The sequence below is a fragment of the Lactuca virosa genome, chromosome 3 (genome assembly GCF_052849685.1).
Source record: "Lactuca virosa cultivar CGN04683 chromosome 3, Lactuca_virosa_CGN04683_v6, whole genome shotgun sequence".
NCBI classification, from domain to species: domain Eukaryota; kingdom Viridiplantae; phylum Streptophyta; class Magnoliopsida; order Asterales; family Asteraceae; genus Lactuca; species Lactuca virosa.
Genome location: NC_136428.1, coordinates 131,608,930 through 131,620,807, shown reverse-complemented (window position 1 = coordinate 131,620,807; position 11,878 = coordinate 131,608,930). Strand labels below are relative to the sequence as shown.

The 11,878-nt window shown below is 32.3% G+C and overlaps 2 protein-coding genes across 3 annotated transcripts; one reads left to right on the top strand and one right to left on the bottom strand.

The window, feature by feature from the left end:
- Positions 1 to 848: 848 nt before the first annotated feature.
- LOC145166573 (kinesin-like protein KIN-14R) lies at positions 849 to 6,714 on the top strand. The gene is made up of 19 exons (XM_079085579.1): positions 849 to 1,344; positions 1,540 to 1,835; positions 1,944 to 2,115; positions 2,192 to 2,262; positions 2,329 to 2,512; positions 2,757 to 2,866; positions 2,975 to 3,074; positions 3,199 to 3,285; positions 3,475 to 3,657; positions 3,745 to 4,021; positions 4,102 to 4,263; positions 4,341 to 4,556; positions 4,637 to 4,674; positions 4,755 to 4,918; positions 5,016 to 5,267; positions 5,336 to 5,401; positions 5,493 to 5,567; positions 5,667 to 5,735; positions 6,036 to 6,714. The coding sequence occupies exons 1-19, from the start codon at positions 981 to 983 to the stop codon at positions 6,393 to 6,395; spliced, it is 3,246 nt and encodes a 1,081-aa protein (XP_078941705.1). The 5' UTR covers positions 849 to 980; the 3' UTR covers positions 6,396 to 6,714.
- A 1,498-nt stretch (positions 6,715 to 8,212) lies between these two features.
- Positions 8,213 to 10,629, bottom strand: LOC145166572 (biotin--protein ligase 1, chloroplastic-like). 2 transcript variants are annotated; one of them, XM_079085577.1, is made up of 10 exons: positions 10,373 to 10,629; positions 9,850 to 10,120; positions 9,712 to 9,773; positions 9,499 to 9,647; positions 9,298 to 9,418; positions 9,057 to 9,209; positions 8,935 to 8,980; positions 8,780 to 8,852; positions 8,584 to 8,660; positions 8,213 to 8,467 (listed from the first exon to the last, which is right to left on the bottom strand). In XM_079085577.1, the coding sequence occupies exons 1-10, from the start codon at positions 10,494 to 10,496 to the stop codon at positions 8,425 to 8,427; spliced, it is 1,119 nt and encodes a 372-aa protein (XP_078941703.1). In that variant the 5' UTR covers positions 10,497 to 10,629; the 3' UTR covers positions 8,213 to 8,424. The 2 variants fall into 2 exon arrangements, with proteins under 2 accessions (XP_078941703.1, XP_078941704.1); XM_079085578.1 differs by lacking the exon at positions 10,373 to 10,629 and having other exon boundaries at positions 9,712 to 9,784; positions 9,850 to 10,056.
- Positions 10,630 to 11,878: the final 1,249 nt, after the last annotated feature.

Here is an 11,878-nt window from a genome sequence, read left to right as displayed (position 1 = left end):
AAGGAAAGTATCAAACACACAAATATATTGCATATATGGAACAAAACACACAAATAACCTAATTTTACATCTCCGGAATCTACGGGCATTCCGGACTACAGTCCATAATTCACTTTTTCAATCCGGAATGTACGGGATGTCAGATTCCGGACCTAATTCCTACCAACCACCAACAACTTCAGAACAAAAATAAATACTCTGGAATATCGTATTCCGGAATACTTTAGACGACCCAACTCCGAAATGATGTTACGTGTTCCGGAATAGGATATTTCGAAGAAAGTGGTCATTTCTAAAAAAATAAATAAATAAATAAATAAAAATAAAAAAAATAAGATAATTATTTTTATTAACAAACTCTTTTATAACGATTAGTTTACTCGATTTCCTTAAAGTCTTAAAAAAACCACTATATTATTTTTTTGTACGTTAAAACCCTTATATTTTTTAAAATGTATCATTCAAGGCATTGAGCTCAGTAAATCCTAGATAGTAAAAAATGTTAGGTAATCGATTCTTAACGTTTCTATTGTTACAATTCATTGATTAAAAAAATTTTAAAAAAATATGAGGGTCTAAATACACTAAAAAAAGTAATATAATGGTTTTTTGAATCCTTTCATGAAAATAGATTAGGTTTTTTTGAGGTTAGAAAACCTTAAATAAGATTTTTAGAAAATATAAGGGTTTAGTGTACTAAAAAATAATATAATGGTTTTTTTAAGCATTTGATGAAAATACGTTGGGTTTTTCCGGGTTTTCCCTTTTTAAAAGTCCATAACAAAGAACATTTATTCCTAAACCAATGCAAAGGTAAAACAATGATGTCATCAAATATTGGTAAAACAATGATGTCCGAAATTCCCCACCCCCAAAATTTCAAATTCAAAAGGCTCAAACCAAAAAGAGTTGCACCTCACGCCTCTAAAACAGCATCTCTTCAATTTAGGTTTTTTACCCAGATTACAAATTCCTATTGAATGGAAGGTGCAACAATGATGTCTGAAACATCCAACGAAGACGACGAACCTCAAATCTCTGAATATTCGGCCCAAGAAAGTATCGCAGCTTTAGAAGTTGAGGGAAACCGGAAGCGTAAAGCATCTAGTTGTGATTTTGATTCACAAAACCCCTTTAGTTCGCAGAGTGATTACACGCATGAAGGCGACAAAGGAACCCCGATTATTACTGACCTGCTTCAGGCTGGTGGTGTTTTTGACTGGGAGAAAAAGATGAGTGCAGTTTCTTCGATGGACGAAGATGACGACCTATCCTTCGATCACATGGTTTGTGATTCAAGCTCCAAGCTAATTCCAAATGGATTTATGAGGTCAGACAGTACAGGTTAGTGATTTCGACTAATTTTCGAATTTCACATAGGTGTAATTTCAAATTTACGATCTATTCTTCCTCGTGTATGATTAGAACAAGTTATTATGTTCATTTCGAGTTTCAGTTCCATCTTTTTCTTTCATTTCGAACGCTGTACATGATTCAGAACTGTTACATTACTGATTCTTTAGATTATTTTTCCTCCAGACCTTGTGATGTTCGTAAATGCTGGAGCAGAAACCATGATTGAATCTGATTCAGATATAAAGTTTGAGGCTGATAACTTCTTTGAAGGAGGAGATACATTTCAAACTAACGAGTGTATGACTGATGGTGGTGATTTTCTCTTCATTTATCACACAGCAAGATTAGGAAACTTCCATTACCGATTTAACAATCTAACTGAGGGATATTACTACATTGATCTTCACTTTGTTGAAATGATAAACACATTTGGTCCTAAAGGGATGAGAGTGTTCAATGTATTCTTGCAGGATGAAAAGGCAAGTTCAATAATCAAATACCCTTTTCTTCAACTCGAAATCTCAATAATTTATTAGAAAAGCTTTCAATTACAATTCTCAAACTTTTATTTTTCATTTTTTTAACAGGTTCTCTCAGATTTTGACATCTTCTCTGTGGTTGGAGCTAATAAGCCTTTGCAGCTGGTTGACTTAAGAGTTTCTGTTAAGAACAATGAAGCAATTGTAATTCGATTTGAAGGCATAATTGGTAGTCCTTTAGTTAGTGGTATCTGCATTAGAAGAGCACCTAAATTACAAGGTATAGCTAAAGTTTGTCTTTTGAAGTAGCATAAATGTAACATTTAAATCTTGATTTTATGTTGTTTCAATTCCAGATTCTGATGTGAAACATGAATTTCTAAGATGTCAAAACTGTGCTACTGAGATAGAAGTCCATTCAGCTCAGGTACAAATACAATGCATGTGAATAATTATGGTTGTTAATTCTTATTAATGATTTCTAATATTATAGAAAAAAAGGATGCGAAAAGAATCAGTAGAAAAATATGAAAAGAGGATACAAGAGTTGACTAGTCAATGCCAAAACAAGAGTGAAGAATGTTATCAAGCTTGGATGGATTTAACTGCAACAAATGAGCAACTGGAGAAGGTTCGAATGGAACTTGATAATAAGTTCTTTGAGTCATGCACTTTTGGTAAGATTTTATCTAAAATGTTTTTACTTTTTTTTTATATATATAAAAACTAGAATTCTTTTTTGATATTTTAAATGTCTTCCCGGGTATCCTTGTATTTTGCAATTTTGGTCCCAAAAAGTCTTTTCTAGTAATTTTGGTCCTTATTTTGAATTTTCCTAACGATTAAAGAACTTTTTGGGACCAAAATTGTAAAACAGCAATACTCAGGGACCATTTTGTAACTTACTCAATTTTCTATCAGATCAAACGATGGAAAAACAATCTGAAAAGATAAAGGATATATCAAGTAGATATGAGCACGACAAGAAGATTTGGTCAACAGCAGTCAAAGAGTTATCAGACAAAATAACTGTAATCAACTAACTACCTTAACCTTTGCAATATTTATCATTAAAACTAGATTCTTTAATTTTAGTAAAATCTTTTTCACAAAATCTTTATGATCATTATCCTATTTAGGTGTTGAAGCAAGATCATGCTAAGTTGTCTCTTGAAGCACACGAATGTGTTGACTCAGTTCCTGATCTAGCAAATATGGTTTCTGCAGTTCAATCTTTGGGTAGGTTTCTCAAAGTGCAAGAAATAGCAACATATTTTCATTTATTTGTTTATTATAGCATCCTACTAAACAAATCAATGGAAGTACATTGATATTTCTTGCATTAATATTGTGTCATTTGCAGTTTCCATGTGTGAGGATCTTAAAGTGAAGTACAGTGAAGAACAAGCGAAAAGAAGAAAGCTTCATAATCAAGTTGAAGATGCAAAAGGTACACCACAATAACATTGTGTTCATCAATACACATTCGTCTCTCTCTCTAGATCTCAAATGGTTTTGGTATGCTTCTTATCGGGCTTCACTAACAGATTTATAGAAGTTTATATGAATTTCTCACCAAATACGACTGTAATTTACAAATACCATACTATCGCATACTGATTTCTTCAATTCCTTTTAGGAAACATAAGAGTTTTTTGCCGATGTCGTCCATTAAACAAATCGGAAGCTTCGTCGGGTTGTTCAACGGTTGTAGACTTCAATACAGCTTCAGATGGAGTTCTCGGAGTTTTAACCACTGGTTCGACATCCACAAAGAAGACCTTCAAATTCGATTGCGTTTTCACACCAAAAGACAATCAAGGTTCGTTTACTCAAAAACCTAATTAGATAACAAATTAATTCAATGATTTTGAATTTCCATTCAATTTCGTTTTTGTACCTTAACCAGATGACGTTTTCGCGCAAGCTTCACCACTTGTAACTTCCGTTTTGGACGGATACAACGTATGCATATTTGCGTACGGACAAACCGGAACAGGGAAGACGTTCACCATGGAGGGCACTTCCGGCAACCGCGGCGTCAATTACCGGACACTTGCAGAGTTGTTTAAAATTTCTAACGAAAGGAGCGATACGTTTACGTATAACATATCAGTTAGTGTTCTTGAAGTTTATAATGAACAGATTCGCGATCTTCTTGCACCTCCATCAACAACTTCAAAAAAGTAAAATCATTATCCAATCTTTGATAATTTATGAACATAACTACTTGGATTCAGTTACTTATTTAGTTTTGGAAATTTAGGTTGGAGATAAAGCAAGCTTCTGAAGGTTTTCATCATATTCCTGGATTGATAGAAGCGAAAGTTGAAGATGTAAAGGAAGTATGGAATGTTCTGCAAACAGGAAGCAGTGCTAGAGTTGTTGGATCGAATAATGTAAATGAACGTAGCAGTCGTTCTCATTGGTAAACAAGGATCTAATTTTTATATCTCTGATTTACATGCTCTTTGTGATGGTTTATTAATTTTGACTTTTTTTTAGCATGCTTTGTATTGTGGTAAGAGCAAAGAACTTGTTGAATGGAGAGTGTACAAAAAGCAAGTTATGGCTGGTGGATTTGGCTGGAAGTGAAAGGATTGGAAAGACTGATGCTCAAGGTGATAGGCTTAAGGAAGCACAAAATATTAATAGATCCCTTTCAGCTCTTGGAGATGTCATATCTTCTTTAGCAAATAAGACCAATCATATTCCATATAGGTTGGTTTACTTTCTTTCTTTTTTAACAAAGAAATTCATATTATAAAAAAGTTAAATCTTTCTTTTTCCCTTTCATCCAGGAATTCCAAGTTGACACATTTACTTCAAGATTCCTTAGGTACAATTCAATTTCTTCTATGCTTATGACAGATGTGGGACAAAATTGCAAAAAGACGTGAATGCCCTTGGTTTTTGCAGGAGGGGACTCGAAAACATTGATGTTTGTCCAAATTAGTCCCTCGGAGAAGGACTTGAGTGAAACATTAAGTTCCTTAAACTTTGCAACAAGGGTGAGAGGGGTTGAATTAGGTCAAGCTCGAAAGCAAATTGATACAAGTGAGCTTCAAAAACTTAAAACAATGGTAAGTAAATGTAAATCAATCATCAATATGTGTTACATTTGTTTATGTGTTATGAGTGTTTTATAGTATTTTGACATTCTTGATTTTGATCATGAAGCTTGATAAAACGAAGCAAGAATCACATTTGAAAGATGAATCGTTGAGGAAACTAGAAGAAAGCTTGCAAAATGTTGAAACAAAAGTTAGAGGAAAAGATCAGACATATAAAAACCAGTTGGAAAAGATAAAGGAGCTTGAGGGAAAATTGGAGATGAAAATTGGATTGCAATCTCAATCAGAAAAAAAAGTTCTAAATCTTTCTGAGAAATTGAAGGCGAAAGAGGAATCCAATGATGTCCTCCAACAAAAGGTGGTACATGATTATCCTGTTCTGATCTGTTCTGTCTGTTCTGATGTCAGGTTTTGTCTGCTATAAAGGTTAAGGAGCTTGAAAGCAAATTTGGAGAGCGGGAACATTCAAATTCAATAACTTATCAACATAAGGTATAATGTGACATTTATTTTTTCTATTTTGTTTTTCCTTCTCATAAAATTAATTTTAGGGATACTAATCAAATGAGAATTTAAAAAGCAGGTTAGAGACCTTGAAGACAAGTTGCAAACACAAGTTCAAGAATCAAAATCTTACTCCAACACCCTTCAAGAAAAGGTCATTAGAAATCACAACCCCTAACAATATATTTCACTTAAATGGGTGATAAAAAAAAAGTTTTATTTTATATTCTTTGTGTTTTATTTTACTTTTCAGATTGATGAACTTGAAAAGAAGTGGAAAGAACAAAAACAGGATTCCGATTCCATCTTGCTCCATCACAAGGTCAAAAAAAGTTTAATCACCAAAAATCATAAAACTCTCAAAAAAAACTTTACACTTTTGGTCCTTGAGTATATGATTTTTGCAATTTTGGTCCTTATTTGAGGTTTTGTAACATTTTTGGTCCCTGTTTTATGTTTTTGGGACACAAATTGAAAAAACCAGCTATACTCAAGGACCAAAAGTAGTCGATTTATTTGGAACATGGACCAAAAATGTTAAAAAATACCTCATGTAAGGACCAAAATTGCAAAAATAAACTATACCCAAGGACCAAAAATGTAACATGTTTTATAATTGCAGATTAAGGAGCTTGAAGAGAAGCTTAAAGAGCAAGATGAATTAAAAAACGAGATGGAAGAACGTATTTTAAAGAGTAGTAATATTATGAACACTCAAAAGATGCCTAGTTGCAAGAGGCCAAGTTTGCCAAGAAGAAATGATTTTGTGGGTAGTGATATAAAAAAGAAAAGGTTGTCAAGAAATAGTGACGTGGAAAATATTGTCACTCCATCAACTTATTGTAATACTGAAAAAGTGGGAAGGAAATCAGAGGTCCCACGACCTCCAACAAGGATGGTGAATAAACCAACTTCATCATCCCGAAGGACTTTGCCTCATGGATTCAAAGAGAAAGAAACCAAGAAAAGGATGTGGGCTTGATAAGTATCATCTATCAAATCAATGCGCCTGATATATTTACTTATATGTATCAGGCGCATTGTATGTATGTATCAGATCGATTGTGTACACAATCGATCTGATACGTATAGTTAAAATACATGTGTGTATTAGGTATTTGTGCAAGTGAGTTTGCTTTGAATATGATTTGAAGTCGATGTTGTTTAGGAACTTATATATTTTAGGTAGAGTAACATGTGTTGTTTTCTAGATGTGTACCTTTGGGTTCACCTAACCTTACTTGATTGATGTTTTAGGAACAATGATGGATCTTAATTTAATTCAAAAGCCGTTATCGCAAGCTCAAATGTTGCTTTTTTTCTTCTTGTTTTGTGATGCTATGATGTATAAACTTATAGTAATGTTGCCTGCTTTAGACTTCTATAAACATGCTATGTTTAATGGCATTTCGAAGAGCAAATGAAAAAGAGTAAATTTGAAACTTATAAAAGTGAGCTCAATAATGATGATAAATGATATGATGTATAAACTTATAGTAATGTTCCCATTTTAGGCTTATAAATGATATGATGTATAAACTTATAGTAATCATTTTAGACTTCTATAAACATGCTATGTTTATCCACTTTTAATCCACATTACCTGCTATCAACAATTTAAAACTAAAAATATTGATGATGTGGAAAGTGTTGTCTTTTGAGCTCAAGAGATATCCATATCTCAATTGATATCTGAAGAGACAATTCATTATTATTACGGACATGGATATCTGAAGATGCATGTTACTAAGATCGATGTCTCTTCAATTTAACTCGCATATGATTTCAAAAGGTAATTTATAGAAATAGTCCCTAAAGTTAAAGGTAATTTACATAAATGGTCCCTAGAGTTAAAGTCATTGTTATTAACAAAATTTCATAAACTAATGGATATTATGCTTGAAAAACATGATGGACATTAATAATTTGTGGTGGAAAAGTACCCATAGTTAGTCCAAATGAAAAAAATAATATATGGTCAGTCTGAACAATTATTTATGAAATACAACAAACTTATGAGCCTTTATTGTCGCAGTACCTTTATAATATCTTACAATACTATGTAAACAATTATTTATGAAATACAACAAACTTATGAGCCTTTATTGTCGCAGTACCTTTATAATATCTTACAATACTATGTAAACGGTGGATGTAATCGGTTGTAATATAGATATTGTAATTTTGTAATCTAAGATTTGCTTCTAGAGTTGCAAGTATTATCCTCGAGACAAAATTTGATGTAGGGCTTAACAGAAGTTGATATTACACCAAACCTCTTCCTAAAAATAGTTTTGATGATTTTGGTATATTCATCTAACAAACTTTTGAGAGCTTTTAGTTTTTATCTTCTAAGAAATTTAAACAAAAAACTTATAATCCAAAAACTACTTCAAATGCTTTTAGCTTTTTTTTGTTTCAATTCATTTCACATATTTCAAAAGCTTGGACTATTTTTTTCCAAACATTTTTACACAAATAAAAGGTACATCCATTTTGCCAAAACATATCCATAAATCGTTTTTATAACATATACTACCAAGCTTAAAGGGTGTAGAAAGATAAAAGTTCTAATGTAAATTGTTATATAAATTTTGATTTGATTTGATTTTATTAGGATTTGATTGGATAAGGATACCATCGATTATGGATAAATATGTAGTTAGGATAGACATGATCCCATAAATAATGGGATTTAGTTAGATAGCTATTTATTGTATATAATATTCCACATCTTGTACATTACGAAATATCAAGAAAAGAAAGATTACCATAAAAATCTTCACACTTCACCCCATATATCAGAACATGCAAATTAATTCATAAACACTCTTTACATAACGCAAAACTAAATCTTACACCACAGACAATATTTTTTTCTTCAATGTCAATCTAAAGATATAACTATGTGTAGCATCCACCAATCACTCTTATTGTATGCTAATATATTAATCTTTTAAAATACAACTCATGAAAATTACAAAAAAAAAAAAAAAAAAGATGTTTGTTTCTCAGGCAAGCTTACTCCTCACTAGTCCTTTGAAGAAATCAAAACTGTATATAATACCACATGAATCTTTTTAGTTTATTTTCAGTTTCATATACTTCAAAAGTAACAATTCTTATTAAAAATAAATTTAGAGTTAAAAAAAAAGTAACAATTTTGATACCTATTTCCATCTGGATGAAGCTCACATCTTTCACCATTATCAGCAATGGCCAATAAGTATCCTGAAGATGTTAACCCCTGAAATTAACAACTCAAATTATCAAGACTCCAAGTATGTTTATTGATATATTTTATAACACTATTTTAATAAATAAAAATTAGAAAAAATGTCATTTAACAATTCTTGATTTGCTCACCTGAACAGTGACTACATTTTCTGTTGGCAAATCTTGTTCTTGGTTTTTTTCTTGAACAATAATCCTCTGCCCACTGCACAAATTAAATCCATAATAACGGAAATTACTTTTTTACCCTTTTTAACAAGATGAATGATGAACAATAACTAATATACCTATGGAGCCATGTCTTGTAATATAGCTCCTCAAGGGGTTGGAATCCTGCATTTTAAATTAAAAAAAAAAAAAACCATGAATTATACTTTTTTAAAAAATATAAAAATAAATTAATACTCACCTTGGTGTATCAAAATATGGAAGAAATGCTCGAATTTATCAAAGAAAGTTGATGTAATATCTTCTCTTTGTAATTTGTAATCAGAATTTAATTTTTGGAGCTCTGAATTCAAGGATGTTGTTGGCTTATCATTATCAACATTCAATCCTACTCCTGCAATTGAAAATTTTAACAATTTAAAAAAATAAAATTGAAGCTTTTTAAACAACAATTAAATGCAAAGATGAAGTTTATCAATTACCAACACTAATATTGAATATCTTGGATTGATATGTTGATCCACACAAAATTCCTCCCACTTTAAGCCCATTGAAGTAAAGATCATTTGGCCATTTTATTCTAACATCAAGAGGAGGAATACCCTGAAATTAATATTACAAAACACTTGTTAATGTTATAAAATGACAAATCCATGTTTAGAAATTATGTTATTTTAGCTTACATTTCTTATAGAAAGATTCTTAATTGCTTCAGTCATAGCAAGACACACAACATATTGCACAAGAGGAACCACATGTCCATTTTCCATTTGCATTGTAAATGATAAAAGAAGGCTTCCCTTTGGAGATTCCCATGTATTGTGTGAACGCCCTAAAATTATAATTGTTGAATTTCCGATAAATGATTTTATAGATTTGAATCATTTGATTGATACCTCGTCCTTTGAATTGAAGATCTGCGATGCATACAGAACCAATTGGAAGCTCAAAGAAGTTGCTGCATAAACCCTAAATGATTCAATGACTGAATTAGAATACAAATGATATGAATTTCTAAAGCTTCTTGCACTTACAGGCTGACAATGTCTTGAGTAGAGGGTAATCGTGGAGACCAAAGAATAAATCTTCCGAAACATTTAGTTTCAAGAGCATCCATGTAAGTATCGATGTTGAATTCGTCTTTTTCTGATTGCGTTTCCATCTCAGAGTGCAAATAGGTCTGGAACTTTACATCATCTGTGATTTTAAGGGTTGAATTTTCTTTCAAAGACCTTGCAAATTCCTTCTCGCTTTCGGATTTTCCACTTAAAACTAGTACAACAGGTCGTTGGGACTCCATGTTTGCTATAAAAAAGTATGTCCCAATTAGTATACTCATATCATAAACACTGGATTCTGCAATCTTAGATGATAGTGATTATGATTTTCATTTTTCCTAATGATGGTTGAATTATTAATTGTCGTTCTTTAAATCGCAATAATCACTTTAAAAAAATGTAATTCAGATATGTTTTCGGTACATATATAACATGATTTGGAACTGAAAAACAAATTAATCAAATGGGGTAGTGGTTTTGGTGTGCAAGATTAGCTTACCTGATGCAGTAGCTACTGAGAGCGAGCGACTGAAAATATTGGAGTAAGAAGGTCGAGTGAAGGAAAAGGAGTGGTGTAGAGAGAGAAAGCAGTGGAAAGAAGTTCGTAAAGTATTGAATAGCATTGGAGAAGCGGTTGAGGTATGGTAGAAAGAGCAATTGATGATGAAAAATGCATTTAGGAGACCCAATCACTCCGGCTTTTCGACGGCGGTGTTCTTTGTGGTTGTTGATGGCGGAGGCGGCGACCAGTGTATAAAAATGAATAATAGTAGAAAATACATATAAAAATATGAATTATATACAAAATTATCGCCTTAAGTCACGCCTTACAAACGACGTGGCTCGCCAAGGCTTGGAAAAGTTTGAGGCTTAACATTGCCGTTAAGTCACGCCTTACGTTATTTAGAACCTTGATTTTAGCTTTTGGTCATATATGGTCATTAAATTAATTTTCGTGTTTTTATTAAATTTTGAACTTGTTGAAATATATACATTATACCAATATGACCGGTAATAATGAGTTTTGCCAGTTCTCGACGTTGTTTCCAGCCAAACATGAATTTTCTGATCATCTTCTCCGGTCAAATTTGATTTTCCGGCGTTATTTCCGACATCTCTGTGAATACCCAAAATGGTCAAGAACTCCGGTCTATTCTCTCATTCTCTTTCCTCATGAGCTCCAAAACATACATCAGATCTTTGATCTGCGATGAACACATACATACATACACATCAGGTTACTGTTCATCGTCTTCAACCTCCGGTTATGGCCTTCTTAAGCAAATCTGAAACAATTTCTTGAGCAAAACTTCGGTTTTTCGAAGAATAAAACCCCAGAACTCAAAAAAAACATCCTCAAACAAATCATCCATGAACGATCTAGCAAATAGTGAAATCTTACACATATGTACATTTGGGTTCATGTTCAAAAAACATCCTTCTAGGTTTCATTTTGATTTATGGCATATTTTGTTTCGATTTATGAACCCATAACTCAAATTTAAAAACACACACACATGAACTTGAATCTGAAATGGAGTTCATATAAGAAATCTAGGATTTGTTTTTTGATGATGAATCTGAAATGGAGTTCATACAAGAAATCGAACTTTGGGATTTTTGGGTTTTTGATGAATGAACTTGATTTGATTTTCATGTTTCAGATCAAGAATACACATTGAAACTCATTTTGAAATCGGAGTGTGTTCCTTCTCGAAAATGGATTTCCGATCTGCCATGGATGTGTTCTTCAAAACTTGATTTATGATTTTATCTAGCTTGACTCTAAAACTCATTTTCTGAGTTGAAGTGGTTGAATGATTTCTGGGTTGAAGAATTTTTGGGTCAAAAGGATGAACATGATTTCTGAGTTCTAGAGATTGATGAGCAAAAACACCACTAATCTGGAACAAAATCGTATTTGGAGGAAATAATGCCGGAAAATCGAGTTTGACCGGAGAAGATGACCGGAAAACTCATGTTTTTGCCGGAAACAACGTCGGAA

Bases quoted from the DNA above. Each gene is read 5' to 3' on its own strand.
- LOC145166573 (XM_079085579.1), top strand. From the start codon at position 981: ATGGAAGGTGCAACAATGATGTCTGAAACATCCAACGAAGACGACGAA. The intron at 4,022-4,101 runs GTAAAATCATTA...TTGGAAATTTAG, and splicing joins CCATCAACAACTTCAAAAAA to GTTGGAGATAAAGCAAGCTT. The intron at 4,675-4,754 runs GTACAATTCAAT...TGGTTTTTGCAG, and splicing joins TTTACTTCAAGATTCCTTAG to GAGGGGACTCGAAAACATTG.
- LOC145166572 (XM_079085577.1), bottom strand. From the start codon at position 10,496: ATGCTATTCAATACTTTACGAACTTCTTTCCACTGCTTTCTCTCTCTA. The intron at 9,774-9,849 runs GTAAGTGCAAGA...GGGTTTATGCAG, and splicing joins ACTCAAGACATTGTCAGCCT to CAACTTCTTTGAGCTTCCAA. The intron at 9,419-9,498 runs GTAAGCTAAAAT...TATTAATTTCAG, and splicing joins AGAATCTTTCTATAAGAAAT to GGTATTCCTCCTCTTGATGT.